The sequence below is a fragment of the Lepisosteus platostomus genome, chromosome 6 (assembly GCF_059453375.1).
Source record: "Lepisosteus platostomus isolate fLepPlt1 chromosome 6, fLepPlt1.hap1, whole genome shotgun sequence".
Lineage (NCBI taxonomy): Eukaryota > Metazoa > Chordata > Actinopteri > Semionotiformes > Lepisosteidae > Lepisosteus > Lepisosteus platostomus.
This window is the reverse complement of record NC_142616.1, coordinates 9,663,716-9,688,483: the sequence shown is the minus strand read 5'-3', so window position 1 is coordinate 9,688,483 and position 24,768 is coordinate 9,663,716. Positions and strand designations below refer to the sequence as shown.

Here is a 24,768-nt window from a genome sequence, read left to right as displayed (position 1 = left end):
GTTATGTGTATGGAGAGGAGGTGAAGGGCTCAGCCTACGTGGTGTTTGGTTACGAAGACCTTCAGGGAAAACATCACACCTTCTCTTCCTCACTTAAAAGAGTGGAGGTACAGTTTCACCATTATTTTGAGTGAATGTAGTTTCCTTTGTGCATAATTCCTATTCCTAATATTACTATTTGCATGGCATATTTTAAGAATAAGACCAGCTACATGTTCCAGACCTGTTGAGATGTGTGAACATTTCTTTCTTGATTGCATGGCTAATTACATTCTTTTATTAGGGCTTTAATACTCTTGCTTGAAAGCATCACTCCAATCTCCTCCTCTTCTGCTTTTCTTTGAGCTTTCAGGAATCCAGTAACACAGCAACTTTAGAGTTCACACTAGAAGTATCTAACCCATGTTCACTCACCAAGTCAGCTTTTTTGGATTTGTAAATAATTCTGTTGACCCCAAGAAAACACCATGTTATTATCAGTTTAATCAGAATCTCAGGTTGACTGTGCCATATATGAGGATGTCTGCATGAGAGTGGGCAGAAATACAGGCTTCACTCTAATTGGTTTATGTCTCCAAGCTGGCAGCCGGCACAGTGACCTTATCTAAAGAGGACATCGGAAAGGACATAAAAGAGTTAGTGGATTGTTCCATCTTTGTGAAGGCCACAGTGTTCACCCAGACTGGTGAGTGTTTTCTGCGAACTAAGCCTTTGTTAATCCACTTACTAATGAAAGTGGGGGGAATCACTATGGGGGCTCCCGAGTTGCTGATGTCATCGAAGCCTCTCCCACACTGTGACCCAGCGACAGCACTGTGCACCCAGACTGAGACCCCTAAAGCTAGCAAGAACACAAAGAATTGGAGAGGAGTTGTCTGCACTCGAGTGTCTGTGTGGTTCTAGTTTCCAAGTGATCAGGTAGAGAACTTTGCAAATGACCATATTTGGAATTAATTTCTGAAATGCTCACATGGCTCCACCCACCCTTAATCAGGAAGAGCTGTGCCGTAGACTTGGAACAACACAATTCGTTGTTGCACTTTGAGGAAACCAGCACAGGAAAGGAAGAACTCAAGCAAGTAGAAATAAATGACCTCCTCCCATTGACTATGGTGATACAGTGGAAGGAATTGTCCCCTGCTCACTGGCGGAGGGCCCCTAACACCACCAAGGCAGCCCTCTAATTGTTCCTCTCTCCCTGTCTCATCAGCACCACCTGAGCTTCTAATTATGAGCCCTATATTACATTCTCACGTGAGTCCTGTTTGTTCGTCCGTCGGCTTCCCAGCTAAGGCATTATCTTCCTATTTTTAAAACCCTTGGAAAATTTTTCCTCTCAGCTCCCCCTTTTCCCTTTTCTCATATGACCCTTTAGCCAGTGGAAAAGGCTGTCTGAAGTCCTACAATATGTCACGAAGCGTAGATCAGGACCATACGCAGACGGCAGAATCTGGAAGGGAGTGAAAAGACACGGGGAGGAGATGACTAGGAACTGGGCAGGTTGACGAACAGGGGGGCGTGACGACTGTGCACTGGTGCTCGGGGGCACCAGGCGTACAAGTCCAAAGGAGTTTGAAAGGTAAATCCAGGGCGAAGTCCAAGAGTCCAGAGCCGGGTGATCCATCCAGGACAGACAAGACAAGGTTTAAAAACCGGAGCCGGATCCGGTGTCAGGACGGAGAATAAAAGTGGGTTAACAGGGCCAGGCACTCCCAGCCTCGGACCCAGATGGTCAGGATGCCGTGGTGAAGCCTATGCCATCGGGTCTCTCCTGGACCCGCTAGTAAGCGGGCTTCCGGGCGACAATCTTCCACAGCTGAGCCCAGAATGGTAGGAGCGTCTGGCTTAAACAGGGAGGGGCTAGATAGGAGGCAGGTGCACAAAATCAACTAAAACAACTAAAAGTCGGAGCGCCTTTAAGAGGAGGGATTTACAATCGTGACACAATGTTACTCTGTCTTTATTGCTGCATTTGAACAGCAAACAATCTTTCCTTCTTTCTTTGTAGGCAGCGATCTGGTTGAAGCAGAAAAAACAGGAATCAAAATTGTTACATCCCCTTACAAAATCCTTTTCACCAGGACAACCAAGTACTTCAAGCCAGGCATGCCATTTGGAGTTACCGTAAGTGTGGATGGTGGATCCAATGAGACTTTTCTGTTAGGTGTAAAAAATACCCTCAAAGACAAAAGTACATGCATTTTTAATCTGGAACACATCTGGGGACTCTATTTGCTGAATGTAGCTCACCTGGAGTCTTCACTAGGGCTCAGTAGTACAAGAACAAGTCTTTGTCCAAGACACTTTGAAAGAGAAAGATAATGAATACTATGTATTTGTCCCATGTGTGTTATGTCCCATGTCCTAATTCATTTTACCGAAGTGGAGTTTTGAACCAAAGTTCAAGAGGGACAACAGCATCCGAGAGATCCCTCACCTCCTTCACTTGTACTCATGATCCACCATGAGGTCATTTCCTTGCTTTTCCCACTTTCCCAGCTTGATCACTCCACATGAGGATCCTTACTTCCCAGCCGAAATGGCTGAACATCTCAATAAACATTCCCAACACTCACTGGAGGTTTCTATGCCTCAAACTAATAATTAATGGAGGATGGGGGGGTGGGGATCTTGAGTGGCTGAACTTTTTAAGATGGAAAAAGAAAAAAAGAATCTTGTCTAAAGGATTATAGTACATGGCATCACAGTACCAGAATCACCTCTGACATCAACTGACTTCACTATGGGATGTACAGTATACAACTGATATCAGCTGATCTAACTCTACGAGATGCACCTTTGACATTATTGCACTTACTAAATAAATAGCTTTCTGCACCTAATAATTACCATAGTGAGGAAGGAAATGGCAGTTCTGATGTGAACCCTCTGCCCTGTTCTTCTCTAACTGCAGGTTTACGTGACAAACCCAGATGGGTCCCCGGCTGAAAGAGTCCCTATAATAGTGGAGCCAGAGTCACGGAGGGAAATCACAGGAAGCAATGGGATGGCCAAAGTGACCGTGAACACGCAAGGGAGTGATACAGTGAAAACTTTAATTGTGAGTATTTGTCTCTACCCAAAACCAGCAGCTCTCCATTGAACAGTGGAGCTTCTGAGACCAGGACACACATGCTGCTCTGTTGCTCTTTTTAGTTTCATATTTAGGGGCTAGAGTGGCACAGTGGTTCTTTGGATAGCATAATCAGCAGGTTTCATGGAGGCAATCACAGCATCTTGAAAAAAGAGATTCCTGCCTCATTTCTCTGCCCCTAGCAGGATTTTTACAGTACTGTATATGAGAGAAGAATTTGGCATCATACTAACGTTTTACATATTTTCTTGGGTGGGGGAGGGGTGAAGAAAATATTTTAAGTGGCATACAGATCTCAAAAGTTGATTTAGTGAGGAAACAATTCAGTTTTTCCACTATGAAGCCCTGCTTGTGAATTAGAAGAGAAGTAGTGGTTGAATAAGAAAGAGACAGTGGTTGCCTTCTTTGTTTCCAGGTGAAAACCCAGGATCCAGACCTTGCTGATGGACATCAGGCACAGAATCAGATGACCGCAGTGGCCTATGCTCCTGAGAACCCCAGCTCCAAAAACTATTTGCACATCAATCTGGCAAACACAGAAGTAGAGCCCGGAAAGACAATCCCTGTGTTCCTGTTGTATCACAATGACCAAGGGACACAATCAACTTCCATTCAATTTTTCTCCTACTTGGTAATAGCCTAGAACACTTGCTTTTGTTTTTGTGGCAACTACTTTCTAACTTGGTCCAGGTCTATTGGGAAAAAATATCAAAGAGACTGTGTATCCAATAAGTACTGTAGACCTATGTCTCTTCTACCATATTTTTTAAAAGAGCAAGATGAACTAAATAGTGTTCTAGCATCTAGGTTCAATCTAAAGCTTGACAATTCCTGTTTGTTGTTGCTTCCTCACCAGATTCTCAGCAAAGGCCGAATCATTGAAAAGGGTCAAGTCAGATTTCAGAAGGAGACAATCCTAGCTGTGCAATTACCTGTCACAAAAGAAATGATCCCCTCCTTCCGTATAGTGGCTTACTACACCTTACCGCTGGGGTCCAAGGTGGAGATTGTGTCGGATTCAGTTTGGGTTGACGTAACAGATACCTGCATGGGGAAGGTGAGTGCCAGCATGCACAGCAAGCTGAGAGAGCTGTATGCCAGGTAGGACAAAGGACTTTCATCATGTTCTCCTCAACTGCATTTGATGGACGCTCCTTGGTTCAGAATTATGGTGAACCAATATTGTCTTGATTGCATGATGAACTCAAAAAAGGCCAAACGGGAAAGTGTGACCTGGGTCTGTCTTCTGCTCTATAGCTCGAGGTGTCTTCGGGAGACAGAGATCAAGAGTACAGACCCGGAGACAGTTTTAAGCTGAAGGTGAACGGGGACCCTGGTGCCAAAGTTGGCCTGGTTGCAGTAGACAAGGCTGTCTTTGTCTTGAACAGCAAGAACAAGCTCACTCAAACCAAGGTACTCTCTTCATAGATGATTGGGTTTATCTAAAAAATGCAAGACGTTCCCAATTTTTAAAAAGCTGGCAATTTGGCGATATGCACATTTCCTGATGTTCCATTCCTCATTGCCTGATAGTAAATGGGACAAGATCTGAAAACCGATCTTTCATGGGGGACAAGTGTAATGTGAGATTGGTCAATGTTCATGCATGTTTCATTCAACTGCAGCATACCACCCATCATCAAACTGACCTGCTGCCATTGTTTACCCATTACTTAGTAGTTATCTGGGCACCAACATGCTAAAGGAATAGCCTTTTGATTTATTGTTTCCTCTGTGTGGAGAGCAGGGCCTTACCTACACCTGTTCTGTAAAAACACAGATTTGTAGATCTTAGGTGTTGATCAGATCAGTTAAGCTGGTTTCATTTAAGGGAAGTCGAGAGTTCAACGGAATTGACCTGAAAATTGCTATATCTGTCAAAATCAAAATCATCCAGCTCTGCTTTTCACAAATTCACTTACAGTACTTGCTCCAAGCCATTAAAGAAATTGATGCTGGAATGACTGATGGGTGCCCACAAAACCTGACTGGATTGGGGATTTCCAAGACGGAGCAGGACCTCTTAAATTTAGAAAGATAACGACCATTTTACAGATCCCATCTCTCTGTCTTTCTGGTAGATCTGGGATGAGGTTGAGAAAAAAGACATTGGCTGCACCGCAGGTGGAGGAAAGAACAGCATGGGAGTTTTCACTGATGCTGGGCTGCTGTTCAAATCGAACACTGGAGGAATGACCACCACTAGGCAAGGTAGAGAGAATCACAGAGATTAAATTATTTCCTTGAAAGAACCAGTAGGATTAAGATAGGTTGCTGAAATGGAAAAGACATGGATGTAGGTGGAGGTGCATTGAAAACCAAGAACAAGAGGTATCACAAAAGTTGAAAGCCGTACCCTGGCTTCATAAAAAAAAAACGCCTGGATTAGATTCTCAGATCAAATAAACTGTTAACCAGTTAAGTGGCTGGGTGGGTCTAATGGCACCTTCTTGTTTGCAAATGTTATGTTTCAGGGAAGTAGGAAAGGAGTAACAAAGAGTTTGCCTGCGCAGGAGTTTGACTGTTTTATTTATAGTCTGTAGGATTCTGATTTGGAACAAGAGTAAAGTATAAAGAGGCTTATGAGAAGTCGATAGAAAGAAGGAACTAAAAAGATGTGTAGGTGTTGCCTAACGACTACTGTTATTTAAAGCTGCCAAAAAATGTCAATGGAAAGTTGATATTATCTTTCCGGCTTCCACCTTGACAGATCTCAAATGTCCCTCCCACACTCCTCGCAAGGTCCGATCTATTCTTCTGTCCGAAGACAAGGTTAAATTGGGTGAGTGCTGTCCCCTCCTCCAGTATCTTTCATAAGGGTTTTTATTTTCTCCTGCCCGGAGAAAACGTCGAGTCAATTAACATCTGCTCACTTCCAACGGTAGAATTTATAGGAGTTGGCCAACCAGCCATCTTGCGCTCATGCTTTCCAGAGAGCCAGATCCAGGATGAGCAGCTCAAGATCTGCTGCCGGGATGGGATGAAGGACATCCCCATGGATTACTCCTGTGAGCGGAGATCGCGGTTCATCACGGAAGGACCGGAGTGCGCCAAAGTGTTCTTGCGCTGCTGCACCGAGATCGCCAACAAGAAGAAGCAACTCTCTTCCAGCCTGGTGCTGTCTCGCAGTAAGTTCATCGGCTCATTGCTACAGAGAAAATATAGCATTCCTTCTGATGTCACTAACCCTCTGGGGACTGTATTAGAAATTTCTGGACAATCCAAATTCTGATTGAAAAGAAACAACGGGTTTCTTATCTGTATTTTGTGGCAGGTGAAGAAGACCTCTTACCTGATGATGAAATCCGTGTTCGAACCAACTTTCCTGAGAGCTGGCTGTTTGAAGATTTCATTCTGCCACCCAGAGGAGATGCCACGGGGTACACTGAGGGTTTATAGAAGGGGTGGGCAGGTTGTGAAAGAGCATGTTGGTGTTGCTCTTTTCCTGGGCATCACAGCAGTTGTGTCTTCAGCCCGTATGAATGACTTTGCACCTCGGGCTTTAAGAGGCAAAGGCTGGTGCTTTGCAGGGATGTAATGGAGAAAAAACCTAGGTTACTCTTTCTTTCTCACTTTCTGCCTCTTTTTAGATCTTCACTAATGATCTCTAAGGCTCTGCCGGACACGATCACAGACTGGGAGATCCTGGCCATCAGCTCATCCCCCTTTACAGGTAAAGGCTTTTATTAGCCCAGATGTACTGTCCTGTAACAAATACTCGCTGCGATTATTCTAATAGCATAGATATCAATTGTGTTCATTCTCCTGGAATAATATTTTTATGTTGGTTTTGGGGTAGGATATGCGTGATACATTCCACTGTACTTTTCTTAATTAATGTTAATTAAGGCCGCAGGACCTCTAGCAGCAGCTGGGAGGACTGTGGTCTTGATGACACGAGGAGCAATCTAGGTGACCTGGAAGTTAGTTTTGAACACCAAAGCCACTATTCACTTCCAGAGTGTAGTATGTCGGTAACGCAGAAAGACGGAAGATGTCGATGTTGCTGAGTCAATGCAAAGAGCTGTAATTAAGGTGATCTCAGCACATTTGTTATCTAGTGGGAACAGTTCTGTAAAGTATTTCTATATATCCCCATCCCTGGGTTTACAAACATAATGTATTCCTTGAAAACTGTTTGGAAGATAAAATTCAGAAGAGCACTGAATTGTCAAAGTAAGAATATGATAATTGATAATTACTATGATAATTACCCTATTTATCCTAATACAGTGGTTAACATGATAAATAGACAAGATTAAATAATTAAAATCTGAGTGGTCACACTATGAGAATGGTGTCTTCCATTCAGCTACAAAGGACCGACCTTACCTGTAGCCAAAAATAGGTACAAAAATGCAAGGATCATTATAGCAAAAACTCTTGAACCCGGTGTTTGCAAAATAGAGGGACAGCTGTAGTGCCAACTGTATGTGCTAGGCTGTTAAGTGTTGTGAACAATGTAGAGAAATGTCTCAGAGTGCACAAAGTGCAAGAGATCCTCTACAGAGACCTTGGTGTCACAGGCATCTGGTTCATCCTGTTGTCAGGGCTGAGGTGCAGTGGCAATTTAGAACAGCACTGCAAATGTGGGTTAGATTTAGCAAAAATGCTAAATGCACTTAAACATTGCAAAAATCACAGATAAACTAAAATGCATGTCTGTGGGCTTTAGTAAAACAGAATACTATAATACTATGGTATATTATTATTATTATGTAATATTATGTTAGAATACTTTTGTATACTGTGACACACTAAATTCTGTATTTACTCCACTCCCTCTGCCCTGGGTTTAGATTGTGCAAGTACTGTCTGAGTAAAAAGTCCCTTTCAGACCTTATGTCTTCAGATGTCCTCCCTTACCTTGTATTGGACTTGGAGAAACAGAGTAGACGAGAGCATTATGGGACATATTGATTGGGACAAGCATGACTGGAGAGAACACTCTAGTGGAACCGGAGGACTACACAGAATGTCACATTCTTCACTGTGGTGGAGGGAGGCATGGCAGTTTCCTGAGGAGAACAACATTACCGGACCTCTCCTTTCAGGACATAGGTTTTAAGTAACTTGGGTCCATGGGGCTCCTGTGTTTCTGTGAGTATCCCTTAGGTGTAGATCTAGATCACTGTTCATTGTTGGAGAAAATACAATTATTTAGGACAAAATGCAGTGGTGTCTTGGTGTCCCTGCAGGCATCTGCGTGTCCAGTCCCTTCACCATAAGAGCAAAAATGAAATTCTTTGTGGACCTGCGTCTGCCCTACGCAGTGATAAGAAATGAACAAGTGGAGATCAAAGCAGTTCTGTACAATTATGATACTGTGTCAATAAAGGTAGGATACACTCTCAAGGTCCCCATGGCCGTGTTGTTATACTGTAATGACTACGGGTTCGCTCAGGATAAAGGAGATGGTGTAGGCACACAAGCACCTGCGTGTATTTCCTTTGACACAACAAAAACCATTTGCATGAGTAGGGTCAGTTGCTGGTCATCTTACGGACCCCCGGACTCCCCCCGGCTCCAAACCCCTAGCCAGCACTGCGATACCGTCAGCAACTGTGTGCACTTCCTCCTCATCACCGGCGACAGCACTATAATACATATTGAGCCATCTTGTAACCAGCCCTTTCAGTTATCCAGACATTCCATTACAGCAGCAGGACTAAATAATGGACCATCTACTTCAAATACATTCAAGTCTCAGTCACAGTCATCTAGAGTGATGATCACAATGATCCAAACAGCACAATATTGGTGCACCAACCAGAAAGGATTTATAGTAATCTGAAGGCTTTTCTTGATCCGTTACTGATTATCAGCTGCAAGCTCAACATTTCCCCCCTTGATTACTGAAAGTCGTAAAGAAGAATCGGTAAAACCCAATCCATCCATCAAGCCTTCATAGTATCCCTCAGATGCTGCGGACATTGGAAATTCATCAATGCAAAATGGCACAAGTCGCAAGACAATTCAAAAGTGCGTGCAGTTACTTTTCACTGCAGCAGAGGCTATTGTCATGTCACAGTTTTCACAGGTGACAAGAGTCAGTGCCATGACTACAGTCACTTGAACAGAAGCATTTAATCAAAAAAGGTGGATCTTGGCACTTCCTTCCAAAAGGGAACCCCAGAACTACTCCCATATAGAGATTTGATCTAGCCCCCCCAGTGCAAGTAATTTCTCAAAATCAAATCGGAAATTTAGTTTGAGGAACCCCAGTCATTTTTGTAAAGGGTGGGTAGACCCTGTGTAATAAGGTAGCCATGTTTAGCTGACTTCAACTAGGAAAGAGGTGATCTTTGAAACCATTTTTTTGTGCAATACAGATGTATTTTAATTAAGAAAATGCCCAAGTACACAACAAGTATGTGTTTTGTTGCTGTAGAGCATACTGAGCATCGATCTGAAAGCTTTCTTTTTCAATTAAGGAAGGATCAATGCTCTTCTGCTCTCTAGGTCCGAGTGGATCTGATGAGAAATGATGAAATCTGCAGTCTGGCCAGCGACACAGGGAGATTCCGACAGGACGTCCGTATAGACAGAAAGTCATCTCGGTTGGTTCCCTTCACCATCATTCCTCTGGCTTTGGGAGAGCCGGAGATCGAAGTGAGGGCCAACGTCTATGGTCAGTTAGTCGGAGATGCAGTGAGAAAGAAGCTGAGAGTCCTGGTGAGTGTGACGGCCCAGGAGAGGTGAACAATTATTCCTCTAGACCTCAAGAATAAAAAGAACAAGTTTTTTTTATCTTATATTGTCAATGATTTTTTTTTAAAATTAAACTCTTCGAAACAGGAAGAATCAGAAAAATAAAATTAGATTAATTATCGTTATTGCAAGTACTTGGGGAGGAGAATACTGTAGCAAACGTGATCTCAATAGAACAGCAGAAGTTCATATTTAGCAGCATATGGAGTGAGTAAACAATATTCTTTAAGTAGACAAATAGACCACACCAGAGTTCCAGCTGTAGCTAGCTTTGGTTATCTGAAATCATTAGCATTTTCCCCAACATTGGGTTTTAATTTGGAAAATAAAAAAGTCAGTTTATGTAATGCACACTCCAGTCATTTCATTCTGTGTGCCTAATTGGCTCTGCTTGTACAGTGGGTGCTTTGAAATAGCACCCGAAGGGCAAACCCAAAGGTTCATCCAGTGCTGAAGAAGTTTAGCAAGATCTGAGCCACACTGATTCTAATCGCTCATTTTATGGAGCACGATTTTATTGTTTCGCTTCACTGTAACTGTTCTTGGCCTGTTCTTAATTTGCCTTTAGCCAGAAGGTGTGAAGAAGACTGATGAGAAGATAGTGATTTTGAATCCCTCCAAAATGAGCGGTAAGGGGATCACACTCTTCTTGACCACACCCTGAGGGCAATGATCTCAACCCGTTACAGTACCAGCATCCCGCCACCAGAGGGTGACTAAACCAATAGTACGTAACTCATCCACTCTGCGGAGGCGTAGGTTAATCAGACCTTGTTAACCCATCACCACACCTCCCCTCCAGCCTACTTAAACCCTGCTCTCTGTTTCAACTTCACTCAGTATTGGGTTAGGTTTTGAGAGCTATACATCTTCTCCTTGAGATATCATCCTGGGACTCCTTGTTTTCTAGGACTTTAGGCTTGCTTTTGACCACGATTTCTGGACCTTGTCTTGGATACCCTTTGCCTAATTTTACTCTCAGTTTATTGACCTTTTTGCTAGTCTTTTCAAGTTCATTGTCATTACACCCATACACAGATATATGGTATAACTAGATGCTATTTAGCTAGCTCTCAGATGGTAAGTAGTACAAAAAAAACAACAATACAATTGTTTAAGAAAAGAAAGATTAAGACAACAGGCAATGTGCAAAACAACAACAGGAAACGGGTAATGTGCAAAATCATACATCAAGAGAATGAAATAAAGAATAGAAAATTATGTGGAGTGAAATTCTTGATGTGAGGTAAATTTCAATGTGTGTTCATCTCACCCTCGGAAATTTCTGCTTTCCCAGTGATCTAGTAATCCGGACAGGGTCCATCCCTTGCAATTTGCTGTCCAACAGCATAACACAACCCTGGGAACAGACCCAGACCTGCCCTCTGATGTGGCTGTGACCAATCCCTGATCTCACTACCTCAACAGCAAAAATACTTTCCTCCCTTTTGCACGGCCTGTACATTCCCTCCAATTCCCTTTCCCTTAGTTTCCTAATGCACAAGGATCTCAGTTGGTTCCAATGACGGGTCTGAAGGCTCTATAGCAGCTGTGCTTTTAAGCTGCAAACTGAATGAACAAGTAAATGCATTGTTGCGTTTGATAACTCATTCTCTTCATTACAGGTAGAAAGCAAGTTTTGCAATTTGACAAGATATCCATGGGCTCTTTCACTCCAAACACAGAACCACTGAGACAAATCACAGTGACAGGTAATTCTTCAGCCTCTGAGGAGTTTCTTTAGCTGATGCACTGGTACAAAGGCTTCCAGCAACACAGCTGAACAATGCAGTTGTGGTCAAATCCAGTTCTAGAGTTGGGGACCTTTTGGTTCCTGTATTTTTGGAAAACTGGGAACCCCTCAGGACTGAGGCATTGTTCTGAGATTTCCCTGTCCACACTTGAAGGTCTGGCTGTCTTTGGTGATGTCCAGTAGATAACGAGACCCACCACTGGTGTTTGTCACACCTGAAAAATCTAAATTAATTCAGATTTATTGGTCACTGCACTGTACAAAGTATATAGAATTATAATAATTGTATATACTATAGAATTATAATAATTATAGAACATAATAATTCTATATACTTTGTACAGTTCTGTGACCAATAAATCTGAATTAAATTTGATTCAAGTGTGACAAACATTTTTATTGGCAGGTTGCTGGTGGAAGATGTGTTAGTGGAGCCAGTAGGGGGCGCTCGCCTTGCGGTCTGTGTGGGTCGTAATGGCCCAGGATGGTGAGGGGGGACACTGTACTGTACAAAAGGCCAAGGATAGTGATGGGGGACACTTTACTGCCCTTCAGATAAGGCCTAAAACCAAAGTCCTGACAGTCTGTGGTCATTAAAAATCCCAGGGTGTCTCTTGAAAAGAGTAGGGGTGTAACCCCAGCGTCCTGGCCAAATTTCCCCCTGGTCTTTACCAAACATGGCCTCCTAATAATCCCCCTCCCTGAACTGGCTTCATCTCTCATGACTTCATCATTATTATTATTATTATTATTATTATTATTATTATTATTATTAACTAGTTATAAAAATAATTAACTATATTATTAGTGCATGCTCAGCCTAGCTATTTAGGTTTTGTTGTATCATGAGTCATCGAAATGGTGAAGGGTGAAAAATATATTTCTAGAACAATCCCTGGGAATACAGAGAACATAGTAATTTCACAGGCTTGTTATTGTCCTCTTTCCACAGTTTCCTTAAAAAAGCCAAATCTGCCTTTTGGAAATGACATCCAGCCTTGACGCAAGCTACACACATACCATTGACTCTATCCACCTCATTCCTTATCTGGTCCACCAACCAGCAAAAGGATCACCTTGGCTACTGTATCTATCCGATAGTCAGCCATCCAAAATAGGGCTTACGCCCCTAGCCAGAGAAGTTATTTTTAAGAACCAGAATCAAGGATTCATGTGTCTGTGTCTACAGGGGACGAGCTGGAGGAAACTATAAGGAATGCCATCAGTGGCTCTGCCCTGAGTAATCTCATACGACTGCCTGGAGGTTGCGTGGAGCAGAACCTAGCCTCCATGACGTTTCCGGTCATAGCAATGCATTACCTGGACAAAGCCGAAGCGTGGGAGAGTGTCGGAGTCCAAAATCGGGAAAAGACCATTAACTACGTCAAAATCGGTATGACCCGTGCACAGAAACTGGGTGCTACTCTTTAGTAAAAGCTGCCTAATAAACTTCTTAATCTCCAGGCAATTGTGATTGTTGTATGATGGTACTGATAATTTGTTCTTTCATTCCCAGTGCGGGGCCAAGAGGACATACCAAGCTTGGAACAGCTGATTGATTTAGCAGTTAGCAACAGAGACTGCAGCAGCCTACAAGGCCTTAATCTTTGAAATTCTGAAGATGTTTTAACAATCTAAAATCCAGAAATATCTTGCCAGACGCTACAAGAAGGAAAACGTTAAAAGGATGGTCACGCAGTTTCAGAGAATCTGCCCATCTCACAATCTTTCCTTCCCTTGCAGGTTATTCCAATCAGCTGGCTTATCGCTTTCCAGATGATTCCTACCCACCCTACAGTAAACAGGCACCAAGTACCTGGTAATAAGACACAATACATTGTGTGTGATTTTTTTTCATTTTCTGAAATATCTGCGATAGACTGGCATCTGATCCAGGGTGTATCCTGCTTTGTGTCTGTTACTTGCTGGGAAAGACTCCGACTCCCCTGCGACCCTATGATGGATAAATTAGTTAGGAATTAGATCCAATACCTGGACCAGCCGATTAGTAATTACCTACTGTGATAGGTCCCTGCTTCTGGCTTCATGTTTCAAGACTGCCGTGGCGTTTGGGATGAATCATTAAAAATTCAGAGATTTTCCAGCAAATTGAAGAACTGAAGAAAAGCTCATTTAAAATTTTTCTTTCAGGCTGACAGCGTATGTCGCTAAGGTGTTTTCTGTAGCGTATCCCTTTGTGACAATAGAGGACCAGCATGTGTGTGGACCACTCAAATTCTTGTTCCTGAAAAAACAGCTGCCCACTGGAGCTTTCACAGAAGAGGCGCCCGTTACTGGTCGTTATATTGATATGGTATGTTGCAACATATACATGTTATGACCATTAAGAATTTATTACCAAGCTGTGATTGCTGTTAATAGAGGTTAGTGTGGATGATAAGGGATCTATAACCCATACTGGACAGAATTCTCTCATTTATCAATCATTGCTGCACTCTGATCAGAATTTCATCCCTTATCAAACTTTAACCAACACAGATCAGAAACTTGTTGTGTATCAGTTTTTGATCCACACCGATCAAAATCATCTGTCTTTCATCACCACTGATCAGAATCACATCATTCATTCGCCATGTATTCATCATCTTCAATCCACAATTATCAGAAATATATCATGCATCAATCTTTGATCAGAATCTCAGTCATTGATCAGCCCTGATCAGAATGTCATCATTCATGAATCTTACAATTGGAATCCTTAATCACTTGATCTCACAGATCAGGGTTATTTATACATGGGCAGTGCAAGTCTAGAAAGTGTGCGAAAGATCGTCTGTGCAGACAAGTTGGACAATTTTCAGTTTGGTTTTTCAAATCTCCTTAAATCTACAAATCATCCCTTCCCTGTAGAAGAAATCCATCACCTTTCCTAATCCAAAAACTGACAGGCCAATTGAGCTTAACAGCTACAGGCCAGTTGCCGTTACATCTCTTCCAGTGAAAAACCTGGAGAGAATCTTAGAGCAATACATTACAAAGAACCTTATTGACTTCACTGACCTATTGCGTACAGAGAAAGCATGGGGGTGGATGATGCAATACTCACATTGCTAAATCTGGTCTATCAGTATGCTGATCAAGCAAAGTCATTTGTAAGAATATTATTTGTTGACTTTTCCTCTGCAATTTATGCAATACAATTGCACATACTGCAATATCTCTTTCATACAATGTGTCGTAACCATCTTCTACCTTATTTTGTTGTAACACTGTTGCACTGACGTCTTGGTTGGTCAACTTTTGTCTGTAATTGTGTTGGGAGTGTGCTGTAAAACGGATTTTCACAAATGGGACAATAAAGATAGAATTGAATTGAAATTGAATGGTGTATACTGTTGCAGCAGCTAATCCATCACACGTCCTAGTCCAGCCTAAAGACCTTATTGTTAGGGGCTCCTCCAAATTCAAATCACATTGCACCTGTTTAGCAAGAGTGATTAACTGTTAGGGACAGAAGGGGCTGAAGGTTTAGTAGGGAGTCACCATAGAGCTGTGTTTCTGTGTACAAGAGTGACAGCAAATGAAAACGACTAGAACCAAGCAAAATGTGAAACTTTGTCACAGTTGTGCTCGCATACTGTTATGGCGAGTATTATGAACCCTGTGCAGGTCTCTGATGGAGTCCAAGGTGAACGAGTCCTAGATGCGAGGCAGGAGAGTAGTTGATTGGTCCAGGCATAGTCGAGTCCAGAGAGGAGTTCCAGGGTAACAATCTGAGAAGGGTGAGATGAAAGACTGGTCGATAGGTACAAGCTGGAAAGGGGTCCGATAGGCGAAGTCCAAGAGAGCAGGATATTGAAGGTCGTAAGTTCCAAAAGCTCAGGAGGCAGAAAGATTCCCAATACCAAGCGTTGGTTTGGAGTGAGCAGAAGGTTTAAAAAGTGCAGGAAAGGGTGTGGAATGCAGATTGAATAATTAGGGACAACTGGTGCTGGCTGTGCTTGTATCACATACTGCTATTCATATGTACAGCAAGTTGAGATCACATTTAAAAGCTATTATTTTTGTTTTGAAGAGTTTACTGTTCTTTTCTGTTTAACTGAAATTATTATAGTAAATAATTAACTTTGCCATGTCAAGTTTGATGCATTTAATGTTCTTAAAACTACCTCCCTGACTTGTGGAATGCAGTACCCTATAAAATCGGTATTTAATTGAGGGAAGTGGACTTGTTACTTTCTTGTTTCAGTTTTGTCTGTTGATTTTATTTCCCTTCAGGGAGGGATAGCAGCAGGAGACGGACAAGTCTCTCTCACAGCCTTCATCTTAATCGCCACAGCCGAAGCTAGAGCGATCTGTGAACGACATTTCCTGGTAAGAATTTAGGAGCGTAGAGCACCTTGTAAAAGTATTCACTCCCATATTCTAGGAGTACAAATGACATACAGACGTTTTTGTAAAGTTAACTCTCCCTAACTCTTTTTGCAAGATATCCTATAACAAAGATTGTATCCCACCTCTTTTCATAACCATAAAAATAATGCAGAGTTCAAAAGGATAACACGCTTTATATGGCCGAATAAAGCTATAAGACTGAATATAAACAGTTGGCAATAACAAACAGAATTCAAATGAATGTGTACAGAACATCTGTAGACAGTCGTAGTTCCCAGAAAAAGGACAGAAATTACGAGTTCTGGGACAGGTGCAACGGACACAACATTTTTGCCAATTGATGATAACAAAAATAAGAGACTGGCATCCAGCACGTCCAACAACTAGAAAGATCTCTCCCAGTCCGAATGAGGTTTTCCATAAAAAAAGTCCTTGTAGTCCCATACAGAAAAGGAGAAAAACATTAGAGTTGGAGATGGCAACATTGGAGGGTCAGTGTGTTTAAAGGCCTCAGTGAGCCAAAAACCCAGGTTCAGCAAAGGAAGTCTGATTTAAGTATAGATACCAAAAAATGAACACGCATCAGCCCAGGTTAACAGCTGCGCTTCACAACCTGCAATCTCCAACTTAACTTTTTAAAAGCATTCTAGGCACGCAAATCAAATGACACTTCCACCAGAATACACACACTCCTATCTCTCCTGCATGGCCATAAGTCCTCCTACCTGGAGTTTTAAAGGGACAGCATCAAAACTAAGTACATAATGTGGAAAACATTCATTAACACGTTTACATAGTAAATCTGTTTAATGAAAACTGAACTCTTCCGGCAGTAAAAGAAGTTAAATCAGTAAAGTCGAACGAAAATAAATGTCTCGATTGCCTAAGTGTTCATTGATCTCTATGATCTCTTTTTGCCGGGGTGCAGAGCTTGCCTCAGAGCCTTTCAAGATCTGCTGAATTCTTGAAGACCCATCTGCCAATCCTGTCGCGACCCTACTCTGTGGCCATCACAGCGTACGCTTTAGCTTTGAGCAATCAAAATGATGCATCAACTCTGCTGGCACACCTTGAGAGATCGGGCACAGGTAAGCATGTTCCATGTTAATGAGAGCACACAGCTCCTGGCTTTTGAAAAGACATCCCAGACTGGACTGCTTTTCTTCTGCATATAATCCCGAGCTATTGGTACAGTAAGCCATCCCAGACTGCCCTGCTCTTCTTCTGTACAAAGTCCTTAGCAGCAGGTAATTCAATCTGGACTGCTCTGCTCTACTTTGGCATATAACCCCTAGCCATTGGTAAGGCATCCCAGACTGCACTGCTCTTGCGCTGCAAAAAAAAACACTTGCTGTCAATAAGCCTTGCCAGACTGCACTACTCCTTTTCTGGTGGTTCTGTTTCAGATGGAAGGTATTGGAAAGACAGCCAATCCCACTATTACACATTAGAAGCCACCGGCTACGCTCTGCTGACGTACCTGAGGCTGAAGAAAATGGATACAGCTGCCCGCATTTATATGTGGCTGATTGAACAGGGGAATTCCCAAGGTGGCTTTGGATCGACACAGGTACAAACACTAAAGCAAAGATCCCCCCCCCTTAAGGTCCATCTCTTTGTAATGGGGTTCCTTCTGCCAGTCTTTGTGGCGCGTAACGTTCTTCTACTTGCAGAAAAATGAAAGCCACCTTTAATTCTTAAAGCAAGAATTCCAACATACTTGTTACACACGGCAAATCATCTCTGATCTTGAACTTTGTTGTGTGCAATTGAGAACCAATTCTTGTCTTTGCTGCTGAGGCAGGACGTTGTGATGAAGAGTAAGACCAGTAACGACAAATGTAAGGCTATAGGAGTAGGTCTGGCCTAATGGAAAGTGCCTTAAAAGACAGTGGAGCTCCTGTTCTGTGGCCAGCTGAGTTCCAACCAACCTAACACAGAAGGGCAGAGAGAATTTTTGATCAAGGTCAGCTCATGACTCAGGCAGCCTATATTCAAGTGACAGGTTTTTGGATTGGACAGCAGGAGCCAAATGGCTCCCCATGCCAGACAAAGCAAGCAGCTTGGCTTGGGCACAGGTGATTCTACTTAAAAGTCATGGGCTCTGCTTTAAAATATCGGGAAGTGGGTGGTTAATATGCTGTAAATTTGCCAGGTGAACCTCTGTTCGGGAATATGGCTGCAAAACGGGTTGTGCTGTACAAACAACTGTTACGGAGAGAAGATAGCTGCTAATGAAGATAATGGACCCTATGCCATGGTTTTGGAAACGCGGAGTAAAAGTTACCAAACCTTTGCCGATGGTAATTAAAGGAAGCGCGGTCAAATGGGCTCCGAGCGGTGTTCTCTAGAAGCCGGGTTCCAGATCCAGAATTCATAATCAAAAGGGGGGGAAAGGTGAAGTCCGTTATCCAGAAAAGCACTATCCGAGTTGTCAGGCGAAGCTCCAAAGACGAGATCCAAATATCGAAGTCAAAAGTTAAGCCACTGTCACGAGACCAGGAAAGCCACATGAAGCAGGCAAAAGCACAAGAAGAGTGTAGTTGAGCTCACCAGGAAAGTTCCAATACTGAGCATGGAGTGAGCTTTGAATTACTGTAGGCTAAAGTAGTCTGGCAAGTGGAGGTGTCGGTAAGCAAAAGGTCCGATTGGTTATCTTGTTAAAGATTAATTAGACCTTCCTCTGTAGGCCGAGGTAGACGCTCACGAGCGGGGTACCCTCTGTCGTCGGGAAACCAATCTCGTAACAACAACTGAATGAAGAAGTGAGCGATGGAGGAGCATGGTCTATCCTTGCCCTTCTTGGAAAACTGTTGTAGATTTCTGTCTAGGAGCTATCCTGCCCTAATCCCGTGTTGAATGCTATTTATTGGTGGTTGTCTGGCTGCATTCCCTTGCAGTCCACGATGGTGGTGTTCCAGGCACTGGCGCAGTTTAGGATTCAAGAGGAAAAGAAGAGCAACATGGAATTATCCGTGGAGATCAACATAGCGGACGTAAGAAAACCCAGGTGGCATTTCAAACTGGGCAGCTCATCACAGGCTAAATCAGAAAAGGTAAGACTCCTGTCCCTGCAGCTGAAAAAGCATGAGATAATGTTAAATCCAGTGGCAGAGTGCCTTGGGGGAGGACTGCAATTACTATCGGCCACGAAGACGACCCCACAGTCATTGCTGTGGCCTGCACACAGTCCTGGGACTCTGTCACATTCCTAATATCATGTAACGACCTCTGTTGTTTCACATTTAACAGATAAACACTGACAAAGCGCCTCTTGCAGAATATAACCCCAAACAGGGCGCAAACATGAACATTGGAAAACACCAGAAAGGGTTATTCAGCACTCAATGACTTTGCCCTTTTCCTGTTGCAACATGAAGTGCAGTTTTTGGCACATACTCCACTGGTTTTGTTTTATCCATCTATTCATTTTCTAACCGCTTCAGCCAGTTCAGACTAGCAGAGGAGCCACAGTCCGTCCTGGCAAGCCACAGGCCCAAGACGGGATCCACACTGAACAGGACACTTGTCCTTCAAAGGGCACACAAACACAGGCCCACACGCGCACACGCGCACGCGCCAGGACCAGTTAACGTACCAGAACGTCTCTGGACTGGGATGAAATCCACACAAGCACAGGGAGATCATACAAACTCCTTAGCGCCTCAGGTCTGGAATTGGCCCCGTCTCTGTGAGGAAACACTGTTAACCGCCATGCCGCCATGCCGCCATGTTTATTTTATACTTCCTTTAATTCTTTTAATGTTTTTTTCATAGGTCAAACTTGATCAGAACTTCACCGTGGAGGCCACAGGAACTGGAAGAGGAAAGCTAGCGGTAGGCTTTTCAAATGCTCAGCTTGAAATGTGTTTTTACCTTCATATATAAAGAGAAATCAAATCAAACAAATAGTACTCAAGCTTTCACAAGTTAAGATAAGTTACTTTGTATTTAGTATTTCTGTATGTATTGTATTTAGCTGTACTTAGCTATGCAGCTGTATTCCTAACTATTTGTAGTGTTAATCCAACACCTAGCTACACTATGCAGTACCATTGGTATCTTAAAAAAGTTGCATGCGCTGCTATTGGACTTACTACAAAGGAAGAGATGTAATTAGGAAGGAATAAATGTCACTTGATATCTGCGGTATCTGCAGTTAAGTTGAATTAATTGAAAAGTCTGCATTTCAGCAACCTTACTTTCCTCCTTAGATGAGACTATCCTCTTTTTGTTAATTTTCCACTCTTTATTCAGCACCTTGCTTTCCAGCACCCACTCGGTGACAGACCTGTCGGCCAGCACAGGGAGCAACCGAATGAACAGACCCTGTATCAGTGTCACATTTGTGCACTGCAATTCATGCACAGCAAAGAGAGGGCTGAGATAGAGGCATGGAGTCTATACATCGTGCCTAACGAAGGACAGAAGAAGCATTTAAGACATTTTGATAACATCACGCAATCTCCATCAGCTTTTGTGTGGTCTTTGTAGAATCTATTTTCGACGGATAGGCTCATTGTTACAGTCTGATCTGAGCCGACTGCACTGCAAAAAAATTGCAGATGATGGGAATTGTAGTCTCATTCTCCTTGCCATGTGGTTGGTTCCTTTGCAGGTCGTGACTGAATATTATGTCCTCCCCAGTAGTGAAACACAACATAAATGCAAGTCATTTGACCTAGAGGTTTCCATCAAAGAAGCAGCAGAGCGTAAGTGTCCTTTGCTTTCCCCCGGCCGGTTCCTCTGTAGGGTTTATCTTGGGGTATGTCACTATTAATTCTAACAAGGCAGCCTTCATTGTGTAACCACCTTTGGTTGGTTGGGGCATCAAGTGCACCATCTTACATTTTCATGATTGTGTTTAAAGTGTTATTTGGAAAGATCAGTGCGCAGGCGTGCACTCAGATTAGGTAGATGCTTTGCACGTGGAGACGGATGGTTAGACTTGAGGGTGGAGGGGAGAAGCATATCCTGAGGGCAATGTCTAGCCACTACTCACAGAGCACTCTCCAAGGATTGGACTGGTTCTGGAAAGGGAAAGGGAAGACCAGAAAGAGAAGAGCAAAGGTTAGCTCTCCACATTAGGTTGACTCCATAAGGTTAGAGGCTCTTGTGTGGAAGCCAGTGGCCACTGCTGAGTACACTAGGAATGTATTAGCAGACCTGGCTGCTGCTGTGTCATAGATGCAGATTTGAGCAGTGGTTAGCATCCCCGGCCAAACAGGATTAGCCAGGAGGGGTTTACTCTGCTACTTCTAACTGGATATTCCTGGTGAATGTTCTATTACTGGCTTAAGGTTACTTTTAAGGTTTAGGAAAGCCTTGAACTTAAAATCTACTTGTTACATAGTTTGCTACTTGTTTGTGAACACTGAGTGTGGAAGCCCTTGGAACACTCCTGATGACTGGGGCAAAGGAGCCCTGACCTTAGCAGCCTGCTGAAATTTTCCCCAGCAGGGATATTAAGCAAGACATCAACAGTTTTTTCTTTCCTTATCTGTCTTCTACTTTGCTCTATTTCGCAGGCAAGGCACCAAAAGGAACAATCAGGTCCTACACTCTGGATATCTGTATGAGGTGAGATTGCTAGTCCACATTGTACCAGGTCCTACACACTGGATATCTGTAAGTAGTGAGACTGCTAGTCCGCACTGTATCAGGTCCTACACACCGGATATCTGTATGAGTTTAGACTGTCAGTCTGCAGTGCATCATCCATATCCATCATCCATCAGTACAATGTCATCACTTCTGCCAGAATCGTTTTATATTGAACCCCGAGTACTTTAGATGTGGTTCTCACTGAGCTCTTGAAATGTTCTGAGTATCTTAACTTAATACATTAGAATATATCAGCAACCACTGTCTTTAAACGTATTAGATCTGTAATTTTAACTCCTGACCCCGGAGGGCTGCTGTCAACCTGGTTTCATTCAGTACTGTACAGTAGGTAACCTTTGATCCTCAAAGAGTGAAGACCTGAAAGAGTGGTAATAAGGATTAACTGATTGAATGACTTACTTAAGTCAAGTTTGTAAGTACCCCGGGGTGAAATGAAAAAACAGAAAAGACAGCACCCCCTCTAGAACATGGAGTGTATATCGGTGCATTAGCACATATTAGGAAGCACTGGCAAAATAGAATAATCCAGAAACTTATCTCGTTGCTAAATAACTGCAGTGCAATGTTTTCTAAACTTGTTACTTTGGTGAATACCTTTGTGTCTGACATTCTGTGCCAGCCGTACTCTGCACTGTAAAAGACACTCAAAATCTGTATGATACAGTGTTAAAATAACCTTGGACTGTCTTACCTGTGTCTTGTCCCCAGGTACTTGGGTGACCACGATGCTACCATGACCATACTGGACATCTCCCTGCCAACTGGCTGCGTGCCCTCATTAGAGGAGCTTCAAAATGTACGGAAATGCCACACTTGGTTCGACAAACTACTTTCTTCCTTGTAACATTTCAACTTTGCTTTTAATTTTCTTGGGCAGAACGGTGGTGAATGGGTAAATGGTGCTCCTATGCAGACCTAGAGCCCTGGGCTCACTTCCAGACCTGCGTTGCTGCAGTATCTGCGTGAATTTTTGTATGTCATCTCTCTGTTGTGTCAGTTCCCTCCCACAGGCAGAGACATACTGGTAGGTTAATAAGCTTCTGGGAAAATTGACCATGGTGTGAGTCTGCAGAGCAGTGGCTCTGTGGCTAAGGATCTTGTGGCTGGAAGGTTGCCGGTTCATTGTTCGAGAGGGCAAAATTGGCTGTAACCATATGGCATATCAACCATATAGGGGCAGTGCGGTGGCTCTGTAGCTCAGGATCTGTGCCTGTGGCTGAAAAGTTGCCAGTTTGTATCAAGCGGCCGGCAGAGGAATCCTACTCCGGCGGGCCCCTGAGCAAGGCCCTTAACCCCAGCTGCTCCAGGGGTGCGGTATAAATAGCCGACCCTGCGTTCTGACCCCCAGCTTCTCTCCCTGTCTGTGTGTCTCATGGAGAGCAAGCTGGGGTCTGAGAAAAGACACATTCCTAATGCAGGAAATTGTATATGGCTAATAAAGTGATCTGATCTCTATCTTTAATCTTATCTTTATCTATGTATCTGTTCTGTGGTGGACTGACGTCTCATACGAGGTGGATCCTGCCTTGTGCCCGTTGCTTACTAGAGTAGGCTCTGGACCTTCCTTATTTCCTAATTCTGTGGTGTACGAATTAACAGCAGTGGCCCGGAGGAATGTACTGCATTGTACTCCATTTAAAATATATATTTTTTCTTTTTTTGGGTTGAAAAAGTTACAAAACAGAGTGGACCGATACATCGACCACTTCACTTTGGACAAAGAGCTGAGCGAGAGAGGATCTCTCATCATTCATCTTTATAAGGTATGATCGTTAGGTGCTGCAAATAAGATGATATGATCATATTTCATTGTCTGGTTTCTCAGAAATTTGTCTTGCATTGAAGCGGCTGTGCCTTACACACACAGAAAATTACAGTACATCCAGACAATGCAATCAAACGATATTACATAACAGACATCTACACATATTCATTTCATATCACTCCTACAGGAGTCAACACAGCTAAAGCTGCAAATTTACTCCACTCACAATTATATTTAGCCTGCTGTATGTACTTACATATTACATGCTTTACATGATCAGCACTTTCCCATAAGTCTTTCCTCATTTATTGTGAAGTCATTTACTGATTGAGTAGTTTAACTGAGTACTGGATAAAATAATTCCTTATTTTTTGCTCTGGAGTGAGGGACTCTAAAATATATGTTTGAAGGCATGGATTGATATTCCCACAATACTATTAATGTAAGCAGTTTGAATTGTGGTTGAGCATTCTGGCACACTATGGCTGCCGTTGCATCATCCCGGTGGGGCTGCACATTGGTGGTGGTGGAGGGGATCCCCATTACCTGTAAAGCGCTTTGAGTGGAGTGTCCAGAAAAGCTCTATATACGTGTAAGCAATTATTTTTATTATCATTATTATTATTAATTGCAGCCCCACCATCTTAAATATACATATATCTTTTTAATAATAGATGCACAGAACGCACTGCATGACACTTTGTACCACAGAACTGACAGACTCGGAGAGACCCCGACCATATCTGCCTCAAACGAGCTGCAAATCCAACACAATTATAACTACAGTACAGCAGTAAGAAATGGAATGCATGGACTTTTCAGATGCTATGAACGGCAGATATCTTGCAGTTTTGTCGGTGAGCTCAACAGGATAATTACAGCCTCCGGTTGCACAAGGTGGCACCACTTTGGATTTCTGTCCTACTGACAGGTTCTGAGAGAGAAACAGTGCCTCTCCATCACTCTACACCAGACGTTAGAAGTGGAGCTCATCCAGCCTTCCGGTGTGACGATCTATGAGTATTACGCCAGTGGTAAGGGCACAATAACCCTTTCTCTCCAGAGTTACGGTTTCAGCAACTGAAGTTGCTAAAAGTGTAGGTGTATGAATGAATAACCTCCAGTTTTAGTTGATTAAATCGGGAATTTCCAATGCTGGACCTGAAGGGCTGGTTTGTCTGAAGGTTTTCATTCCAGCTCAGCTCTTATTGAGTTGGACCATCTGGTACCTGTCTCAACTGGAGCCGTTTCACATCTTCTCCCAGATCTTCAGGTCCTGGTGCTTTAGAGAGACCTAGAAAACCTGTGGATGCAGTGGCCCTTCCAGGACAAGGACTGGATAGCCCTGATTTAAACTATGTGGCAACCAGGGGTTGGGAACCATAACAGGATCTTTAAACACCATTCGCTTCCAAATAATAAAGCCGCAATCTTCGCTTCCTCTGCTGGGAGTGATCCCATTTC

At 43.0% G+C, this 24,768-nt stretch overlaps 1 protein-coding gene across 2 annotated transcripts in view; it reads left to right on the top strand.

Moving 5' to 3' along the window:
- LOC148660089 (complement C3-like) overlaps positions 1-24,768 on the top strand; it is a 38,895-nt gene that overhangs the window by 8,125 nt on the left and 6,002 nt on the right. Inside the window, exons 8-36 of one of the 2 annotated variants that reach the window (XM_088634109.1) lie at positions 2-107; positions 580-685; positions 2,009-2,124; positions 2,915-3,061; positions 3,510-3,725; positions 3,951-4,151; positions 4,352-4,507; positions 5,176-5,305; positions 5,805-5,876; positions 6,028-6,222; positions 6,369-6,474; positions 6,685-6,767; positions 8,293-8,432; positions 9,557-9,769; positions 10,374-10,434; positions 11,431-11,517; positions 12,748-12,951; positions 13,302-13,377; positions 13,710-13,872; positions 15,798-15,893; positions 16,843-17,002; positions 17,321-17,484; positions 18,815-18,970; positions 19,692-19,751; positions 20,533-20,626; positions 21,443-21,494; positions 22,248-22,335; positions 23,213-23,302; positions 24,236-24,338. In XM_088634109.1, coding sequence (XP_088490235.1) covers positions 2-107; positions 580-685; positions 2,009-2,124; positions 2,915-3,061; positions 3,510-3,725; positions 3,951-4,151; positions 4,352-4,507; positions 5,176-5,305; positions 5,805-5,876; positions 6,028-6,222; positions 6,369-6,474; positions 6,685-6,767; positions 8,293-8,432; positions 9,557-9,769; positions 10,374-10,434; positions 11,431-11,517; positions 12,748-12,951; positions 13,302-13,377; positions 13,710-13,872; positions 15,798-15,893; positions 16,843-17,002; positions 17,321-17,484; positions 18,815-18,970; positions 19,692-19,751; positions 20,533-20,626; positions 21,443-21,494; positions 22,248-22,335; positions 23,213-23,302; positions 24,236-24,338 — 3,641 coding nt within the window. Of the gene's footprint in view, position 1; positions 108-579; positions 686-2,008; positions 2,125-2,914; positions 3,062-3,509; positions 3,726-3,950; positions 4,152-4,351; positions 4,508-5,175; positions 5,306-5,804; positions 5,877-5,979; positions 6,223-6,368; positions 6,475-6,684; positions 6,768-8,292; positions 8,433-9,556; positions 9,770-10,373; positions 10,435-11,430; positions 11,518-12,747; positions 12,952-13,301; positions 13,378-13,709; positions 13,873-15,797; positions 15,894-16,842; positions 17,003-17,320; positions 17,485-18,814; positions 18,971-19,691; positions 19,752-20,532; positions 20,627-21,442; positions 21,495-22,247; positions 22,336-23,212; positions 23,303-24,235; positions 24,339-24,768 lie in introns of both variants that reach the window. The other variant, XM_088634108.1, reaches the window with a different exon arrangement.